Here is a 20680-nt window from a genome sequence, read left to right on the forward strand (position 1 = left end):
CATCGTCTCGTGTCGTACTGTTGCGGAGCACTGGTCTTAAGCACTCTAATATTATTAAGGAATAAAACACAATTTCATTTATAAAGTGTACATGTGTACGTGCACTTATGAACGCGCGTTAGAAGTTGTACTTCCTTGGCGTAACTAAAATTCAAATTTTTGACGTTTGTCGAAATTCACATCAACCAAAAATATTCAAACATTTAGAAAACTGTTTTCACATTTATAAACTTAATAAAGAAATTAACGTACCTATCACACTTAAAAATATAAGTAAACTTATTTTTGACAGCTAATTACATAGAAAAAGGGAGTACAATTCGCAAAGCGAAACAATATTTTTACACCAAGCAAAATAATCCATAGGTACTCCTTAGTCTATGGTCACTATGGTCGGCTATGATCACATCATTGCGCGAGACGTCATGTTTCAAATCAGTCAAATAAAGTATGAATTTTAATAGAATTGACGTTTTATAGCCCCATAACAATAAGAGTTATACTTCTTTGGCGTAGGTAACAAAACAAAAAAACGTAAGTAGAAAATACGATTAAAGATATTTAATACAATCAATAAAGTTTTGATTAAAAAGCATAATCAAATGAAAATGATATTTATTTATACAGAGTTATTGTATTGTTAAATAAAATTATTGAAGCACCGCTGACTTATTTCTATACACTTTCACTTATATTACTAAATTATATCATTATTTCTCATAATGTTTTTGACGCTTTACAACGCATACGAATAGAAGAAGAAGAAGATGGTTGTACTAATTCAGAAACCTTTGCGGGCATGTGCACAACAACTCACTAAAGTTTCATTGCAATCAGATGAATGGTATAGGGACGCATACGAATAGAAGAAGATAGAATAGAAAAAGAAGATGGTTGTACTAATTCAGAAACCTTTGCGGGTGTGCGCACAACAACTGACGAAAGTCTCATCGCAATCGGATGAATGGTATAGGAACGCATACGAATGGAAGAAGAAGAAGAAGATGGTTCTACTTATTAAAAAATCTTCAAAAAATCTTCTTCTTAAAAAAATTGACGAAAGTTTCATTGCAATCGGATGAATGGTATAGGAACCATACGAATAAAAAAGATAGAATGAAGGAGAAGAAGAAAAAAATGGTTTTTCTAATTCAGTAACCTTTGCAGGTGTACACACAATAACTCACCAAAGTTTCATCGCAATGAGATGAATGGTATTGGTATAGTGTAAATATAATTATTTGAATTCTAGTTAGTGGCTATCACTACACTATTCATTTTTAAATATTTGTGTAGAAAATAATAAAGTTGGTAAAACCAGTCCTGATAATTTATAAAATATGTGAAAAAAGTATTAAGGCAATGGGTACATATTTAACGTTTTCAATGGTAGACTGTAATTATTTTAAATCAAGTAATTTTATAATCAACAATATGGACAGTATGACGAGACACCACTGTAGTATTGGATAAATAACACGCAGAAATTGTCAATATTCACTTACTGTTTTTGGCGTTCGATATTAACCTTCAATGTTTATTTTCTGCGTAAACGCTTTTTTGGCTCATTGTGTTTACATTTAGGCACAAATCAGTTCAAAATTCATTATAATTATAAATATTAGAAAATACTACTAACCTACAGAGCGATCAATACGAAGTCACTTTAATTTTGTTTAACAGACAAATTGAAATCCGTATCACATGACCATCAGAGCAGCCGCTGATTGGTTTATTCATTTAAGGGGGATTTGAAATTCACACGCCAACTGTTTTAAAGGGTTTTGAAATTAAGCTTAATTTTTGATCATAAATATTGACGGTTTTATGCCTTTTTTGAAACTATAACTTTGGCCAACATAATGGTCAAAAACATATCTCTAAACATATATCTAACTCAAAATTTTATGAAAACCGTTTAAGGGGCTTTTGAAACTAGGCGCTTCATTTCATGTCAACATTTCGCAGTCACCGATGACAGAAATGCCGAGCCACATGAGATTAGATTTACTAATAATATTTTTTTCAAAATACGTACGTGAAATGATTGCAGTTCAGTTGAGGAATCTATGGTATATAAAGTGAAAACTTCACCATCAGGTGGTGGTACTCGGCTGCAGGCTGAGTATGCACCGCATGGGGCGGACTGCACCAGCACATGTTTAAAAATAAGATTGATAGAACTTTTCAAATAAGATGAAACTTTTATTAACAATCCACCTTTTATATGTATGCATATTGTCAAAACGGTAATCGGACAAAACAGAACAGCCAGGGAAAAAATGAAACATTAATTTTTGTGGAATCTATTTAGGTTAGGTTAGGTTAGGTCATTATTTCGTTGTACCTAGTCATCCAATCACTTTGAACATATTATATTGACGAAGATGAGATATCCTAAGCTTGCCGGAAAAGTCCCTTTTATTTGAGGCTTTATAGCGATTAAGAATGCAGAAATTAGGTATATTATTTGATTTATTATGGCGTATTGAAAATCCGTGCTATTAAAAATCTATCAACATAATAGAGATAGGACAATTTCAATATTAAATTTATATTTTTCCTGAAAGGTCGCAGTTCTATTTATCGTTGTTCTGTTTTTTCACTGTTCTGTTTTGTCATGTTCTGTTTCGTCATGTTCAGTTTTGTCACTGTTCTATTTTGTCATGGAGCCAGTGAAAACATTCCTGAAATTTACAAAAGGTTTTTAACTTTAGGTCCATATATATCAGGATTCACTTTGATGGATTTGATCCATAATTATTGTGAGCCACCCAACTGTATGATGTGATATGATTAAAATAAAAGTTGTGGTTCTGTTCTAATTTATTAATTATGTTCTAAATTATTATCTAATTATGTTCTTATTCTTATTATCTAATTATGTTCTAAAGGGGTTGACTTACCAGTAAAGACGTTTAGCTCCCCCACCCCATAATCAAACGACGACATTTTTTTAATACAAAATGATGAAACAAACGTTACTTAAAAGGCTGAAAACTCGGGCCATTGACGTGCGTATAATATAATTTAATACTTAAGGTTGATTTTCTCGTTTATTTCGGTATTTTGAATGAAAGTGTACCATTAGCGTGGTCAATTTTATGAAATTTTCTTAACATGATATTGGTTTCAAAGTCAGTTTTCGTAATTCTTCCGGCACTAATCTTCATACTGTTCTCGTCGATATTATGTTACAAACAGTACTAATTTAGAGTTAATAGGGATATTCTCTATTTTCGAAATGCACAACAGCCACTGTCTGTTACTTACCATTAATGTCTCTGTTTTTACTGTACCTACCTATTACTTATTTTTCATATAAAATTGTGAATGTCTTGAACATGTACTTACGCATGCTGATAGATAAAATTATTTAAATTGAACTGATTAATGTCGAAGATACCATTTTAAATGTGTTTTTCGTTGAATTGGTCTTTAACATCTCTATTAGAATCATATCTAAAATGTTCGTAATCGGGTCAGATGTTCATAATAATTCTATCATGTTATTGCATTCTGATTTACAACTCCTTAAATGTGAATTAAATAATTTGAAAACAAACTTTTTTTAGAGCGCCTGACCCGATTAGCTTAGCCCGAAGACCGGGTCTGATGGTGACACCGACTTGAGGCTGATCCAAGAACGGAGGTAGTTGAATGGCCTTATTTTTTTGTGAATTACATATTCAAACTGAATGCCCCCCTTTTTTATGTTTACCAATAATTTCAGTTTATCGATTTTATCTTATCTTATCAATTTATTTTCACATCTTAAATTAATAATTAGTTTTGTCGTAGTATTGTGACAGCAAGTGTTATTCCCATAAGTACTGTCTTCAAAAATAATGTGAGTAAAACGTACATAATACATTATTATTATTTCTAATAAAAGACGTATCTCTAGCCGTAACATTCATATTTATTTAAAACACTGGTTCAATAAAGTGAGAAAATTGAAATTATCACAAAATAATAATTTAAAGAAGACTTCTTATTTAATTATTATAATATAACAAAAATCTTCTGTCACATTATCTATTATTTTTGTAGCAGGCATTGCAACATCTTTTCGTGTTGCAAATTTTTAATGTAGCGTATCGTTAGGTTCGAAAATAAAGATTCAATTAATTCAGCAATATTAAGAATAAGGTACCTAGTATTTTTTTTGAAATACGCCATTTATATTGGTATTTCCCAGTGGTTAAGCTACAACATACGGCCATAGCCATAAATTGACAACTGATAAATGAAGTAGGGTGTAAGATCAAGTTAACTCGTGTATTCGAACATGTACCGTTAAAATAAACGATTTTTTTCGGTTAGGTTAGGAGGTTGCTTTGGAGGTTCTTAATAAGGCTTCAAAATTATATAAATAGACTATCTACAACGTTTTGTACCTAACCGATTTTTTAAACATGCTCAAACACGCGCGTTATCATGATCTTACTCCCTATTTTAGTTTTAGTTTGTCAATTTATGGCTACGGCCGTATGTTGTAGCTTAACCACTGGAAAATGCCATTCTCTCTGTATTTCAAAAAAACACTACCATATTCTTAGGTCAATAATTATTATAAAGCAATCATTATTCGTAGGATGTTTATCACACTTGAATGGTCAAAGACATAGCTTTATAATTAGTATCTTTAGAATTATCTTCAAATGTTTGCCCATTTTTTGAATAATAAAATGCCCAATTCTTGTCAAATTTGGGATCACAGAGATTATCAATATAATTTTTTATCGTAAATATTTCACTACAATAATGTCGATATAAATTATACTGATGGTTTTATAATTGCGTTTAAAAATTAATAAATGTAAAAAATCTTAACACCACTGCACATTTATGTACTGAAATATGACTATATTCTAAAATATTAGAGCGAGAGGTTTAAAAGAATACTATTTTATGTAATAAAAATACTTTATGCAGTCATCAAATGTTTAAAATAAATATAAAGGATAATAAGGCTTCAAAATAATATAAATAGATTATCTACAACGTTTAAGGTATGTCCAGGATTATGCTTTGAAAATAGAACAAAAGCTCCATTTCGACCTACGCTGAGCATGTCGCCCCATAAGCTAGAGCGCACTTTTACCAGGGACATCTATGGACAGAATATGAATGTACGAGGGTGGGTCAATAATTCCTTAGAAAAAAGCATTAAAACAGTTTTTATTTTTGTATTTTTTTTTATTTCTCAACATAATCTCCTTGGAGCTCAATACACTTGGTTAGACGTTTCTCATTTTTTTTAAACCGTCAGAAAAATAAGTTTTCGGAAGGTCCTCAAAATAAGCATTTGTCCGATCGATGACTTCTTCATTTGAATAAAAAACGTTGTCCACTTAGCCATTTTTTTAAGTTTGGGAAAAGGAAAAAGTCACTGGGGGCTAAATCTGGCGAATACGGTGGGTGGTCGACCAATTCGAACTTCAATTCTTCAATTTTAGCCATTGATCGTAAACATGTGTGAACACGGGCATTGTCCTAATGAAAGAGGATTTTTTTCCTGTTTAAATGAGGCCGTTTTTCTTCAATTTTGTTTTTTAGCTGGTCCAATAAAGATGCATAATAATCCCCTGTTATTGTTTTTCCTTTTTCCAAATAGTCAACGAAAATAATTCCACGTGCATCCCAAAATACAGTAGCCATAACCTTACCAGCTGATTTTACGGTTTTCGCCTTCTTTGGACATGGTTCGCCTTTCGCAATCCACTGCTTTGACTGTTCTTTCGTCTCGGGAGTATAGTGGTGTATCCATGTTTCATCTACAGTCACAAAGCGACGAAAAAATTCATCCGGATTGCGTTGCATGAGCGACAACAGGGCTTTAGAGGCCACCACCCTATTGCGTTTATTGTCGACTGTGAGCAAACGCGGCACCCATCTTGCAGAAATTTTTTTCATGCCCAATTTGTCATGTAAAATAGAAATGACGCTACCTTTTGAGATCCCTGTAACCTCAATTATCTCACTCAACTTTAATCTTCGGTCACTTAGCACCATATCGTGGATTTTATTGATCATTTCTGGTGTAGTCACCTCTACAGGACGTCCTGAGCGTGGTTCATCCTTTGTTGATGTACGACCACGTTTAAATTTATTTAACCAGTTATAAATAGTTGCAAGTGAAGGAGCAGATATGCCGTGAACTAAATCCAACTCATTTTTTATTTCCTTTGCTGTTAACCCTTTTATATTAAAATGTTAAATAACAGCTCTAAACTCAATTTTCTCCATTTTCCATTTTTCCATTTTCCACAAGCAAATTTTTTTTTTAAATGTACGAGAAACACACAACAACCCGACCAATCTGATTGAAACTTCGCAGCATACTGAATCGGTAGTGCCGCTGCATGAAAACAAACCGCTTACAGTACTAGTCGCGCCACCTGTCGGCTTTTCTAAGGACTTATTGACCCACCCTCGTACCTATTTAAAAACATAAAGAAGGAAAATATATATTTTTTTAATTCAAAGATAAACGCTGTCATAATAATAATTTATATAAGTAGATGAAACTTCGTAGATAATTATGGATTAGGTATTCAAAAATTTCTGACACATTCAAAAGATCTTATCAAACTACATTTAAAAGATAAAAATATGTAGGTAAGATAAACGACTTTAACAAGTGCACATTTTATAAGAGGTTTTTTTTGATTATTGCTAATTATTAATTAAACACTTTAAATATAAATTTTTACTCTATTGAATTAAATTGCATCTTTTAAATCAGGGGTGGCCACACTTTTATTATTGTATGATCGACTTGTTGAAACAAATATTTATGGCGATGGACTGATATCACTTGAAGTTATATCATGCGAGAATAATAAACACCAATTTTTTATAATTCAAATATGTATCTATGTATTTTGAAAACAGATATTTTATAAATATGAAAAATAACGATCCAAAAAAATCGAATTAACGACAATAATATAATATTATTATGTCTTTTACTTCTAAAAAAAATAAGCAGGTACACATTAAGTATATCGTAAGTATATCGAATATTAGAAATTTTGTAGTAGCCAAGTCACATGCAACTCTTCGCCAGGAAACATACTTAATAAATTTTATAAATGAATTGTCTTTGAATTACATCAATAATCATATCACATCAAATTGCATCGCATAGCCATGTATTTTAAAATGTAAAAACCCCTTGAAAGCGCAGCAGGCGACTTTTTTTACTATTCGAGCAAATTTGTGGTTTGTGTTTTTCTCACTTAACTGGTCGACCCTCTAAGCTGAGCTCACCTCAAGCTAGAGCCCTGTAAGACCCCCCTTGTGGGAGCCACGCCTACTGATGTATAATGCAATGATAACTGATAAAAGTGGGTATTGCTTCCTAATTTTTACATAAAGTAATAAACCCTGCATGATACCCAACCATAGCGGGAGCTCCATCAGTCATTACCGATACTACGAGTAGTTTATGAATAGAAAATCGAATACGATTAATATATTATTATTAAATACATTAAATAATATATCTTCTCTTCTGGATCGTTCCTTCACTGGTAAAATTGTTAATAATTCTTCTGAAGCAGACATGTCTGTAAAAACCAATCGAATAAAAATGCATAGTTGTGCAATATTAATACCCGTAATTTTGAAAAAAAAATTCGATTCCCCGTCGGAGTGACTTACTTTTTTCAAAAAAAGATTTTTTCTATTGGTTATAATATACTCTCTCAGAAAGTGTTTTTCAAAATTATATATTATTATGTTCAATAATCAGAATGCTATATTCTTAAATCTTGTGAATTATTCGTTGAATAAAAGAAATAGTTATTTATAAATTATTAGCAAGTGCAAGTAGTTATATCTAAAAAATATTGGAGAAATTCCACGACGTCGGTTAGTAATCTAAGTAATAGTAATAGTTACCTATTTTGATTTAAGAAACAAAAATCGATTGCCAAAGTAGCTTGATTTGGAAGAACGCTGATGAGTAGGAATTAAAATTGACCAATAGTTAAAATTTGTCGCAATTAGTATGTCACGCCTTAGCATATTGGTTAAATGCGACGAGTGGGGCGTAAACCCGGGAGATACGGGGTTCGATTCCCCGTCTGGGTGACTTACTTTTTTCAAAAAAGTGTTTTTCAAAATTATATATGTTCAATAATCAGAATGATATATTCTTAAATCTTGTGAATTATTCGTTGAATAAAAGAAATAGTTAATTATTTTCGTATTGTTTTTAATAGTTTCAACATGCAAGCAGAAAATGTGGTTGTTTTTAAAGTGTTTGTGAGACATGGAGAGAAAGACAAACCGGAGGTCGGTCACTTTCCGATGGACAAATCGGTAGTCAACAATTATTGGTACATGCGTGCTAAGTTGAAAATGGTTTTTCCGTCGCTGAAGGACTCCGAATTTAATGTTTCTTGGAAAGGTAAGTTTTTAATTCATCATGTCACTAGAAAACAGCAGAATTTGAATACGCAATGTTTGTCATATTAAAGAATAACTGCATGCTTATAATTATCATAGGTAGGTATAATCAGAAGCTAATGGGAACTGTATTAATTTTGTGTTTGAAAATATTAGATAACTTTAAAACCATAAATACATTAAATAAATAAAATAATATATCTACAATATTTTTTCATACAATTGAACATTATTCAATTGTTTCCAATGATTAGAGAAGCACAATTTTCCACTTTTATTTTAAATAATAATTATAGCCTAGAATTGCCCTAGATTTATGTTAATCAAGTAAAGTTAAAATTTCATTTTCCCAACAATGACCAAATCAGAGCTATCTAGTTGTAGTATTGAGGTGACCATATAAAATATTCTGTGCAATAACACGTCGATGTATTTAAACATATACATTTATATTATTGATTATGACAGAACAGTTTTTTTTAAAGAATTTACTTCATCGTATATTATCATGAGAGTTATTAATAAAGATCTTCCATTTCAAGAGAGGACATTAAGTTTATAAACAAATTGACACTTTCAAATAATAAGCAGTAACAATCAACTTTTCTACAAAACCCCATGGTATTTCCAAAATTACTATTGATATCTAAAAAAATGGTCTATTCGTAATAACTTTCTGATATGATAGAGGTCAGGTCAATTTTCAAATCCTGTGTTTTCTGTTCTTTTTTATTGCAAACAAAAAGCCTCCCTCTATTCAAATCCTATAACGAAGGACTCCTGAGCATCCTCACGCAGGATACAGCTAGGAAGGTGTATCAATAGACTAGTAACATACATACCAAATACATTGGACGCTAAAGATGCATCTAGCGCGTAACGATTAGGTGGCCAATCGATATAATTAACATGCTATTTAAATGTGGTAATTAAACAGTAGTTATCTAGTCAGCAATCAATATAAATAATGATAATTCACTACCTGAAAAAAATAGTGGGAAGTCAAAAAGTTTCGAGATAATTGAACTAATGTTTGTTTCATATACCTAAATAAAATCGTTAACTATAATTATTATGTTTGCATAACATTATTTACAGTGGATTGTTTCAATCATCCTACTGTTGCTTTGTAGTTACATTACATTTTTTTAATAAATTAAGTATTGGCATTTTTATTTTAAATGGGGTATTGCATTTTTTTTATTATATTTATTATGTAGGTATAATATTCAGCAATAAATTGGCATAGCTAACTCTTTTCGATTTATCTCACTGTTGCTTTCAGGTAACGATATATCTAGGTATGATAGATTTAAATTAAGTACATATTTTATGAGTATAATATAATATGGTGTACTAATAGCGAAAAAGCAGGAATATCTGCTGGTAGCTATATTTTCATGATGTTTTCAGATGAAGATGGCGATGAGATACCAATTTCCAGTAACGATGGTTTAATGGTTGCAGTGGCATGTATGCAAGCTGATTGTAAAAAGTTTTATGTTGATTTAAATAAACCATTGGAAGCAAAAAAACCATTGGAAGCACCGACAATTTCAGAATTTTCATCTAAACGGCACGGAGGTAAGTTTATATATTACAAAAACATATTGAGTACCTAGTAAAAGAAATGAAAATATAATTAATATTAAATTCTACAGGTTTATTTTAAAAAAAGTTTGTCGATAGCTATTTCGGTTGTAACACCATTATCAAGACTATTCAGATAGATGATGGTGGTATGCTTGGCGTATAGGGTGCCGGGGCTACGCCCCCTATCCCTTTCATCTGTATTGTGGCGTTTGATGGAAGTTTGCTCCATGTAGCGGATTAGCTACGTGTTGGAGGTCATGTTTTACTTGAGTTTTGTAGGATGGCTTTGATGAATATCAGATGTTATGTATAATTCGTCTCCTTCTTGTTTCCTCTCGTCTTTTGATCGTGATTGCTGGGCTTCAGGTCTTGTCGAGATGGTTAGTTTAGGTCTGTCAGTTTGGATATCATGATGTTTGCACTTTCGATAGTATTCCTTAGTGCAGCTATCATGTCTTCTATCTGCTCTGGTCGAGGTTTCTCCTGCGTATTCATCCAGGCAGGCCTGAACGAGTATCTGTCTTGGGTCCTTTCGGCTTGTCGTTTGTCTGCGTCGGTGTATCCATATCGAGCGTGTTTTGGGTGCCTCGGGCATCCCCTGTAGTTGCCCGGATGAGGGCCTCCACAGTTGGCGCACTTAGCTGGGTCTGTGGTGTTTGGCTTCTTGCAGTCCGCTGTTAGGTGGTCGCCTGCACAGCAGACGCACATCGGTTTGGCGTGGCAACAGGAGGCGGCGTGGCTGAAGCCTTGGCAGCGATGGCACTGTCCGTCCGTCGTCCTCCTGCGTAGTGACTCCACTTTTATTGAAAGTCCGAAGATTTTTTCTAGTTGATAGATATCTTTGGCGTCACTGGTCTTTTCTACATCCACCAGGATTAGCGGTATCTGTGTTTTCGTGTAGCCTTGAGTCATCCGATACGCGCTCTTGATGGTGAATCCCAGTTCCACGAGCTCGTCGCGAATTTCTTCGGCGGTCGTTTCTTCTGGGACTCCCCTGAGCACCACCTTGAGGGGTTTCTCCTCGAAGAGGTTGTAGGAGTGGAATTCGATCTTCTTGTCGTCTAATATCTGAACTGCTTTTCTGTAGGATTCTATTTCTGCGATGGTCAGAATTATCCCTTGCTTGATGTTCTTGGCATCAGAGATACAGACACCTGCCTCTTTCAGCATCTTCATGTCTTCTCTGTATGTCTTTTTGTCGTGCAGGATGATCGGGGGTATTTTTTCAGAGCGGTCCGAGTTTTTCTTTCCCGGTTTCTTCGAGGGCGGGTTCGCTCTCGAATTCTTCCTGGGTGTGTTCTGTTTTGCGTGTGCCGGCTCGTTGATGAGTGGCATGTCTGGCTTTTTTGGTGTGGTCGTGGCAGGTTTTTTGGCCGCTTTCTGGTCAGCTTGGTCGGGAGCTTGTCGTTTTGTCGCCTTTTTTCCAGGCAAGGATTTGGCTGCAGCTGCGGCAGCGTATGTCTTTGCAGGAGGGTTTGGCTTGTCGGTAGTGTCAGGTTTCTTAGGTGCGGTTACACGAGAGTCTGGCTTGCCAGTTAAGGCGGGTTTCTCCGAGGCGGCAGCGCGGACGTCAGGCTTGCCGGTTAAGGCGGGCTTTTCCGGCGCGATTGCGCGGTAGTCTGGTTTTGACAGAGCAGATGTAGCCGCCGGTGTGGTGTCCATCTGTTCGATCTGAGAGGTGGATGCTGTCGTGCCGCTTGATGCCGGTACCTTGGCTGAGGCCGCGGCGGGAGCTTTGGCAGCAGCCGTGGTTGGTTTTTGGGCGGATTTGGCAGCTTCCTTTGTCTGTGTTGGTCTGCCGTTGGTGTTGTCGGCATCGTCGGAATCTTCATCCAGAAAGTAGTCGATCAAAGTCAAGGTCCTCGTACTCCTCGTCTTCCTCCTCCGAGGTAGGCTTGAGCCCTGAGTCGATGGCGTTGATTTCGTCGAGGACTCTCTGGTAGTTTGATATGTTTTTCGTTTTTCTCTTCTTGTCCTGCGAGTCTCGTTGTCGCTATAGATCTGGAAGTGTATCGTGAGGCTGAATCCCGTAGGCTAACTCGAGGAAGCCGTAGATGTAGGCGAAGTCCGCCGCCCTCAGCTTCCTCTTGAGTCCACGAAGATTCAGCAGGTCCACTTTTATATTGTCGTCCACTTGTCTGTGGCACTCCGGTACCAATATCCCCACGAGCGATGGAATTTTGCTCATATTGGAAGGTTTTGGTGTTGTCGGGCGTCTCCGCTATGAAGGCTTGCAGTGGGTTCTTGGTGTATTCGGCCGTCGGAAATTATCTTGAAAAAGACTTATCTGCGACGGTGGAATTCTGCCAAGAGTCCTCTGATACGGCGATAATAGCGGCGAGGCGGTGAAGACTTCGGATTGGTATATGCAGACAGGAGCGCGGTAAAGGAGATGTTTACTCGGCGAGTGTCAGTCAGCAAGTGAGTATATTCAGATATGTTGTTGTTTAGTATATTGCCTTTTACTTTTAGCTGGAGTCCCGGGGATAGGCCCCCTATCTCCTTCATCTGTGATTGATGGACATTGGTAGGCTTTGGCATTGCGCGTGTCCCTGTAATTACATACAGGGGCACGCACAGGTTTACAATCTCACATACAAACATATTTTATTTAAAAAAAAAAAAAAATACAAATACAAAGAAGAAACATTCTTTTATTTATAAATAACAGTGATATGACCCAGCTTCAGGTCGTATCTCTGGTCGGGTTGATTCCGGTGATGTTCTCTGCAGTGGCATTGATAGTCCGATGGTCCAACCCCGCCGAGCAGTATTTAATCTTTTATACTTGAATCCCAGTGTCATGATAATGTGTGGTAAGTATTTAAATTTTTTAATACTTGGGAGGAGGGTTCCCTCCGCCTGCACCTATGTCAGGCGGCGGGGTGACCTTCATCTTTTATTATCCTCGGGGGGAGGTCGAGTATCAATGCCTTTTCTGTTGCGCTGAAAAATAACAGGTTAGTCGCTTGGGTGAAGGGGAGTCTGTGGTGAGGATGTGAAGTAACTATGGTGGATGCTTGTCCAGCAGGATTGCCTTCGGCCTCCTATAGACGTAGTCTGTGTCGCTTCCATTTTCGATCAATAAATTTTTAATAGACGCGTTGGGATGGTTTATCATGGATTTGTAGAATCTCTTCGACAACTTCATGATATGTTCGTGGATGGTTTCAATGTTAAGGTCTCTGTGGAGTGTAGTATTGCGTACATACCACGGTGCGCCCGTGATTCGTCGCAATGCCTTGTTTTGAATGGTCTGAAAGAGTTTAATGTGTCTAGGATTTGAGTAAGCCCATATGGGGCTTGCGTAAGTGATTGTTGGTCTGGTGATTGCTGTGTAGAGCAGAAGTTTTGCTCGAGTAGACAGTTTACTCTTGGGACCCATCATGGGTAGAAGTCTTGAATTAACTATTACGGCTTGGAGTTTTTTCTCTAGAATATGTTTATTAAACGTGAGTTTGTTGTCTATCGTAAGACCTAGGTATTTAACCAACTTATCCCAAGGGATTTTGTGGTTGTGCATTTTGAGATTTATCATTTTAAGGCGGTGCCTATTCGTATGCCTGGCAAAGTGAATAGCAGCGCTCTTAGCTGGATTAATCTGAATACGCCATTTATCGCACCAGTTGGATATTTGGTTTGCCGCTGTCTGGACTTGCTTAATTGATTTGTTGAGATTGAGCGATTTGCTTAGGATAGCTGTGTCATCTGCGTATTGGGCAACGATGGTCGAGCTACCGTAACTGTCGGTGGGAATCGGTATGTCCTTTGTGTACAAGTTGTACAGGGTGGGACCTAACACGGATCCTTGTGAGACTCCGGCTGTGGGTATTTTTGTTGTAGATCTAATTCCGTTAAGTTTAACATTAAAGCTCCTATTCCGGAGAAAGGAGCTTATCATGTTGATCATGGCTATGTCGAGTCCTGATTCTGAAAGCTTGACTATAAGGCCTTTGATCCAGACCTTATCAAAGGCTTTTGCTATGTCTAGGAAGAGACCTGTTGTAAAGACTTTATAATTAAATGCTTTGGTTATGTATTCGATTACCCTAAGTAGTTGATGGTTGGTCGAATGTCCTGCTCTAAATCCGTGTTGGATTTCTGGGATGAGGTCTGCTTCATCGATCATGATTTGAAGTCTGCGTTTTATGACTCGTTCAAAGATTTTACTTAAGGTCGGTAAATATTCAGATATGCCGTTTGCCTTTGCTTAAATACTATACGCATGGATAGAGACAGAATACATCTCCTTATTCGTTCAAACAATATTATGACTTTGTATACTTATTATTAATTGTAATATTATTAATACTTTGAAAACCCTAAGTGGGTTTTTAATGGATATCAAAATTTACAAAATTTATCGAAAGTACAGTGTTCGAGTGCTTTGGTTATTTCTTGAGATTATTAATCAATTAAAATATTATTAGTATAATTTTGTTAATCATGTGCTTAAATTATATTTGCTCCGTATATGATTTTTTTTTCCATTCTGGAGCCTCCTGTGACGGTTGCAAAGCATCTATTGTGGGATTCCGTTACAAATGTGTTAATTGCGAGAACTTTGATCTCTGTTCTAAGTGCGAGGCGGCCAACAAGCATTCCCACCATTACATGATCAGGATTCCATTACACATAGTAAGTATGATTCTCATTTTTTCGTGTGTTCATTTGCCCATTTGCCATTGGAAGCAATAAGTTCAACGATACATTAATGACATGAATAATTTTATTTAGACATTTATATCCAGTGGCCGGCTCGTCCATTTGCACTGCGAAACTGCAGCATCCCCAAGCAAATTGAGAAAAATGGAATTTTATAATATACCTACATAAATTTATGTATATTATAATATGAAAATATCAATATTATTTAAGCGTGTAATAAGCTCGCCCGCACACCGATACAACCGATGTCTAATAATATTATCATACACCGCGGTAGGTACTGGATTTTGCACAGTACCGTTTTCGATAGAATATGCTCAAGTTGACGAAAGAGGGGCGCGGGGAGCGAAGCTCGCAGCTGGAAGCTTCATCGGTACTGCCGGTCCGACAGTCCAATTTCAGTATTTCGCCGTTTGTGCGTCGCACGTGTGCACGCGCGCCATAGCGAGGAAAGAAATATACATATAATGACTTAATAACACTGTTAAAATTTATTTCTGCCAGCAATTTATGCAAAGTTCTTTATTTTAATTATTTATATAATAATAATTCATAATTTATATTTAATTTTGATGTTATAGTAAAATATAAACCAAATAAACATTTATTTTTATTTTTAATCAACCGCAGCACCCCCAGATATCTTATCCACGGGCCGCCACTGCTTATATCCATTTTTTTTCAAATCCTTTGCCTCATCACTGAAAATGGTGTTTTGATGAGATTACATACCATGAAATTATCTATCAGATTTATTTAACTAACATACTCACCTACTCATTTTATTACAACGTTTTTATTAGCTCATATTCTTATTTGTCCGGTGGTTGTTTATCCAGTACAAATCTTGCAATCGTTTTTAACTAACTTCCCGACTAGCTAGACATTTGAAACTTTTAGAATATATATCAGAACACGATGTCAATGCATTCTTTTAATACTTTTAGCCATCTTTAAGTCGAACTGAATTCATTTTCAGTTAATTCTGTTTTGTATGAAAAGTTATTTTGAAAGAAATCCGTAATCCAATCCACTATTATTGGTTGCTAAGTGGGTGGTCCTAGCAACTAAATTATTAATATATAGGTACGTGCGTTACTATGGTAATCAAAATGACATTTCAGTATTCTATATTTGTTTGTTTTTATTTACTTCATATCAAGTACAACTTTGAGCATATTATTGAGCATAATAATCGAACAGAAAATTTAAAAACGTTGTATATAAAAAGTTCTTTTTATCTTGTAATTATTGTAGAATGAATTTAAAACTATAGATATTTTGGTGTTTTCCCTCTCCTGAACATTTGTGATTTCAACCTATGGTTTTTTTTTGGGACCCGTCGATACGATCATTTTACATGTCTATTTAATTTTTTTCACTGTTTTAGTTTTAATGTCAGGTGTGTATCGTCAAATTTTGCAAAAGAATAATTGATGACACACTCTTAAATTTGATTATCGAGTGATGGAAAATACACAGAAAATGATTTTCTACTGCCTTATGCACTTTTAAAGAAAATTATAAAAATTGTTTGAGGAAACGTCTACGCATGAGAAGTAATCAGGCTGTGAGTGTTTAACTCTACTGGTCCATAATAGTTTTAACTTGTAATACACAATACGGATGAAGTTAATGGCTCCACCAAACCACACCCTGCCTTAATCAGGCATACTACCGGACCCATCAGGAAGCATCAATATTTTTTTATGACTAGTAATGTCTCAAGAGCAGTTATCTGAGACTGAGGTCGCCATATATTCAAGTGTGCTTTGATTGACTTTAGATGATTTTAAGTTGAAAGTGCCTATGGGAGAGAGAAAGTAGAATTAAAATTGTAGTAAATAACAAAAGCTAATACAAAACTGCGGAACTATGTAAGTAAAGAAATCTTCACGTTGACAGTATAAAGATGAAAATTTTCTAAATGCAACAAAATTGGTCTTTGTGGCGACCAGGTCGAATGGTTCGATGGGACCAACAGCCATTGAAGTTAATCCCTCCAAACCAAAACCCACCACGCACCACACTCGGTCTTAATCGAGCTGTTGAAAAGACTTGAGCAGCTCTTCCTTTTCCCTACATATTTTGCAATATCCTCAGAGAATGTGGCTTGAATGTTGTGTTCCTCCGCCACATGGACATGCTGAACAAATTTTGAATACAATTATTCTTAAACCCTAGCCATTGCCAGCCAAACGGCCAACTTTCTGGAAGTCCGTTGATAATACGGGCAGGTTCAGTGACTTCACGCATTAGATATAATCTGTGGTCACTTTTGAAGATACTATTATTTAGTAGCCCAATCGCACCCCACGTCAGTTTGGTTATGCGAGAAATCTGTCGTACATACCTCCATCAAATGACATTAAGTGTTGCCGAGGCCCGAGATAGACGTAATTGTTGACCTATTTGATTTGAGTGTCATTGATGAGGATCGCTTTTCGTTCAGAAAAGCAGTTTATCATGTTTTTTATCGTCGACATATTTATTATTACACCTACTTTCCGGGTTGAGATCCTGCCGTGGAAGAATTTTGGAAATTTTGCAAAAACAACAATTACATCTTTAATGCGCAGGTGACTGAAGTATTCACTGTAAATTGTGATTTCTCTGTTATCACAGTTAAGACGGTACTTCAGTGAAACGGCAAATAATTTTCAACTGCGACGAAATTTCGGACTGGCTGGCAATCGGAGAGCGAAAGTCGAGCTGTGAACACGTCAATTTTTTTTGTGATGGCGACGGGGAAACAATTCTAAAATCGTGTAAAGATGACTAAAAAACGTTACCATTTACTTGAAAAAGAAAACATGTCAATGAATATATTATTATTATTAGTAATAGAACAATAAACATAACATTAAATGGACGCATGTTGACTTTTTATGACAAATTATGTTTTGTTCTGCACGCGTCATTTGCACAATCTTCGCGTCGCGTAGTCACGATCGTTTTAGACCGTGCCCCAGTTGAAGTATAGCCTTAAGTTGTCTCTGTAGATTTTCTGGGGTAGGGGTGAATAGTTTGGGTCAGATTATGTCGCCTTGCTGGACACCCTTGCAGTAATAAGAAACCTGCAAGACGGCTTTATTTTCGCTGGCTGAAGATTATTTGGTGATTCAAGATGTCTATTATGAAGATTTTTTAAAGGAATGATAATTAATGACGTCAGAGAAGAACCCATTTGGTAGTCTTGTCATATCGTTGATATTGCTCTACAACCTCTTGGGTTCGCAGCTAGGGGCGGCAGGTTATATGAAAGTATGGTGAAAAAATATGGTGACGCAGGCTGGTAATCAATTTGCGACAAAATTTCCACGTTAACATTATATTATATGGGTACGTTATAATGACCATGCGTCACTATTTTTCGTACGATGTCGGATATTGTTGGCCTGCTTCATTCAATTGTATGAGAAAGCCGATTCGTTGCCTCTCCTTTATTTAATACCTCTAGGGTTTGCAGCTTTTATAAAAAAAACCTCGCGTCTAGCACAGACTCTCTTCTAATACAATTTCTAGGTGGTTCTAGCTGTCAACATATTGATCTTTTTATTTATTATTAATTTAACACTTTAAATTCGTATTTGTGTTATCCTAAATTAATAGAAATAATTTTAGCATAGGAATTTAAAATTGACCCATGTAACATAAATCTTTTTGTTGTTTTACAGAATATAAAGTTTACCACGGATAATGATTTACTGCTGGAGTCTCTGAAGAAGAACGGTGCCCTCAGTGCGGTTGTGCTGAAGTAGAACGATATCCTTTAGCACCTGGGATATGAAAAATGCATCCATTGTATAACTATAATACGAAAGTTGAATCCTAACTACGTACCTAGTGATTTAAAAAAAATAATACATGTTAAATATTGCCTCAAAACATTATTATTAAAATCAACATATCGCTTACTATTAAGACATACAAATACAAAATGTTTACTACCATTTTAAAAAAATAACTTAACACTCAGTTGTATTATTCACTCAAAGTAAAACTCAAAATAACATCATATAGTTCCGTATAAAGCAGGGGGAGCAAACTGCGGCCCGCGGGCCGCATGTGGCCCGTCGGGTATTGTTTTGCGGCCCGCCATCATTAATTGTAGTTTTTTATCATTTTTTTTTTTAATATTGACAATAGATTAAAATTTGAAGAATTGTTGTTTCGTAAATGTATTATCTCAGTACGTCTTCCTTGCGTCTCGTCTCACATTATGTAACCACTATTTTCTACATTGAACATCGTGACACATTTAAATAGTTTTAACTCCGCGTTTCAAGGAAAAAAATATATGCCCATGATATGGTTAAAAGTTTGAATGGATTTCAATTAAAACTCAAGTTATTCCTTCGACAAATATCGAATAACAACGTGGACCACTTTCCAACTTTGAAGTTGCTGAATATACCAGAATATAAATTTGAACAATATGGTAAAATTATTAAAGCTCTGAATGACGATTTTTCACAAAGATTTCGTGACTTCCGAAAAATTGAGACAAGTTTAGCAATAGTACACGATCCATTTTCAATAGATATTGATTATGTACCGACAGAGCTACAACTTGAGATTATTGATCTGCAGTGTGACACTGGTTTAAGAGAATTGTATCGTCGTGAAGAAATCTTCAAATTTTACAATGTCCTTAATTCAGACAAATTCGACCAACTTAAAAATTATGCAAGAAATATGTTCGTTATTTTGGGATCAACCTATATAATGTGAACAAACATTTTGAACCTCAATAAAAATTCATTACAATCAAATATCTCCGATGCCCATTTACAAGCAGTTTTGAGAATATCAACTACAAAATTAATACCCTAATTAAAAAAAATATTAAAAAACGTACAACAGTTTCATTCTTCTCGTTAATTTTTTTGTAATGTTTATTTTTCGTGATAATAAATAGTGTATATCTAAAATTGGTATTTTACTTGCGGCCTGCCGCTCATTTTGAATTCTTGAAATTAGCCCTCCATTCAAAAAGTTTGCCCTCCCCTGGTATAAAGGGAAACCATTGAAACATAAAATTTAACTAACCAGATCGAAAGTGTTAATTGAACTTAAAAAATAGTTAATATTAGTTAAACAAAAATTATAAGAAAGTAAAAATAATACAAAGAGAATTACAGCACAGGTCATTTTTATTTCGCTTTCCGCATAATTCGGTGATTTGTTTGGGAAATTTTCCTTTTACCTTTTACACTTTTGATTTCTTAAATTCGATCACGCGATTCACGTTACTTTATGATCGAATGAGCATGGTGATATATTTGTTTGTATGGATCATTGTATTTCATTTGAGGGTTCCATATTGATCGTCCACAAGAGGTGAAGTAATCTGTAGAACCAAGGATCACAATGAAGACTAGAGAGCAATATTGAATCGATTTTTCACTACGTTTAGTATATCGACATGTCGTTGTATCGGTGGTTCAACCTCTACAAAATTTGAGGCTCCCGTCATTTTTTTGGTATTAAGTGGCAGGTTCTGGTTTTATTTTACTTGTTCATGGTTCACTGCCTCAGTTGCAGTGTTTTAATGATAACGATTTTTTCTTTACTGTACGTGAAATGATTGCAGCGCAGTTGAAGAATCTATGGTATATAAAGTGAAGCTGGCTTAAAGAGGAAGCTTCACCATCAGGTGGTACTAGGGTGTAGGCTGACTATGCGCCGCATGGGGTGGGACTGCGCCAACACATGTTTAAAAAATAAGATTGATAGAACTTTTCAGATAAGATGAAACTTTTATTAACAATCCACTTCTTATATTATGTATGCATATTGTTAAAATGGTAACTGGACAAAACAGAACATGACAAAACATAACATGACAAAATAGAACAGTGACAAAACAGAACATGGCAAAACAGAAAATGACAAAACAGAACATGACAAAACAGGACAGTGACAAAACAGAACAACGATAAATATAACTATGACCTTTCAGGAAAAATATAAATGTAATATTGAAATTGTCCTA

At 35.3% G+C, this 20680-nt stretch overlaps 1 protein-coding gene across 1 annotated transcript; it reads left to right on the forward strand.

Moving 5' to 3' along the window:
• Positions 1-3575: 3575 nt before the first annotated feature.
• LOC147069309 (protein ref(2)P-like) lies at positions 3576-19006 on the forward strand. The gene is made up of 4 exons (XM_085950365.1): positions 3576-3652; positions 9835-10005; positions 14513-14652; positions 18360-19006. Exons 2-4 carry the CDS (start codon positions 9879-9881, stop codon positions 18441-18443), a joined length of 351 nt encoding a protein of 116 aa, XP_085806491.1. The 5' UTR covers positions 3576-3652; positions 9835-9878; the 3' UTR covers positions 18444-19006.
• The last annotated feature ends 1674 nt before the right edge of the window (positions 19007-20680 follow it).

Source organism: Rhyacophila brunnea, unplaced genomic scaffold, assembly GCF_057557595.1.
Source record: "Rhyacophila brunnea isolate RB1 unplaced genomic scaffold, BYU_Rbru_1.0 scaffold_23, whole genome shotgun sequence".
Classification (NCBI taxonomy): domain Eukaryota; kingdom Metazoa; phylum Arthropoda; class Insecta; order Trichoptera; family Rhyacophilidae; genus Rhyacophila; species Rhyacophila brunnea.

Coding starts and splice junctions, on each gene's coding strand:
- LOC147069309 (XM_085950365.1), top strand. CDS start 9,879: ATGGTTGCAGTGGCATGTATGCAAGCTGATTGTAAAAAGTTTTATGTT. Junction 10,006..14,512: donor TTCATCTAAACGGCACGGAG/GTAAGTTTATAT, acceptor TCCATTCTGGAG/CCTCCTGTGACGGTTGCAAA. Junction 14,653..18,359: donor TCAGGATTCCATTACACATA/GTAAGTATGATT, acceptor GTTGTTTTACAG/AATATAAAGTTTACCACGGA.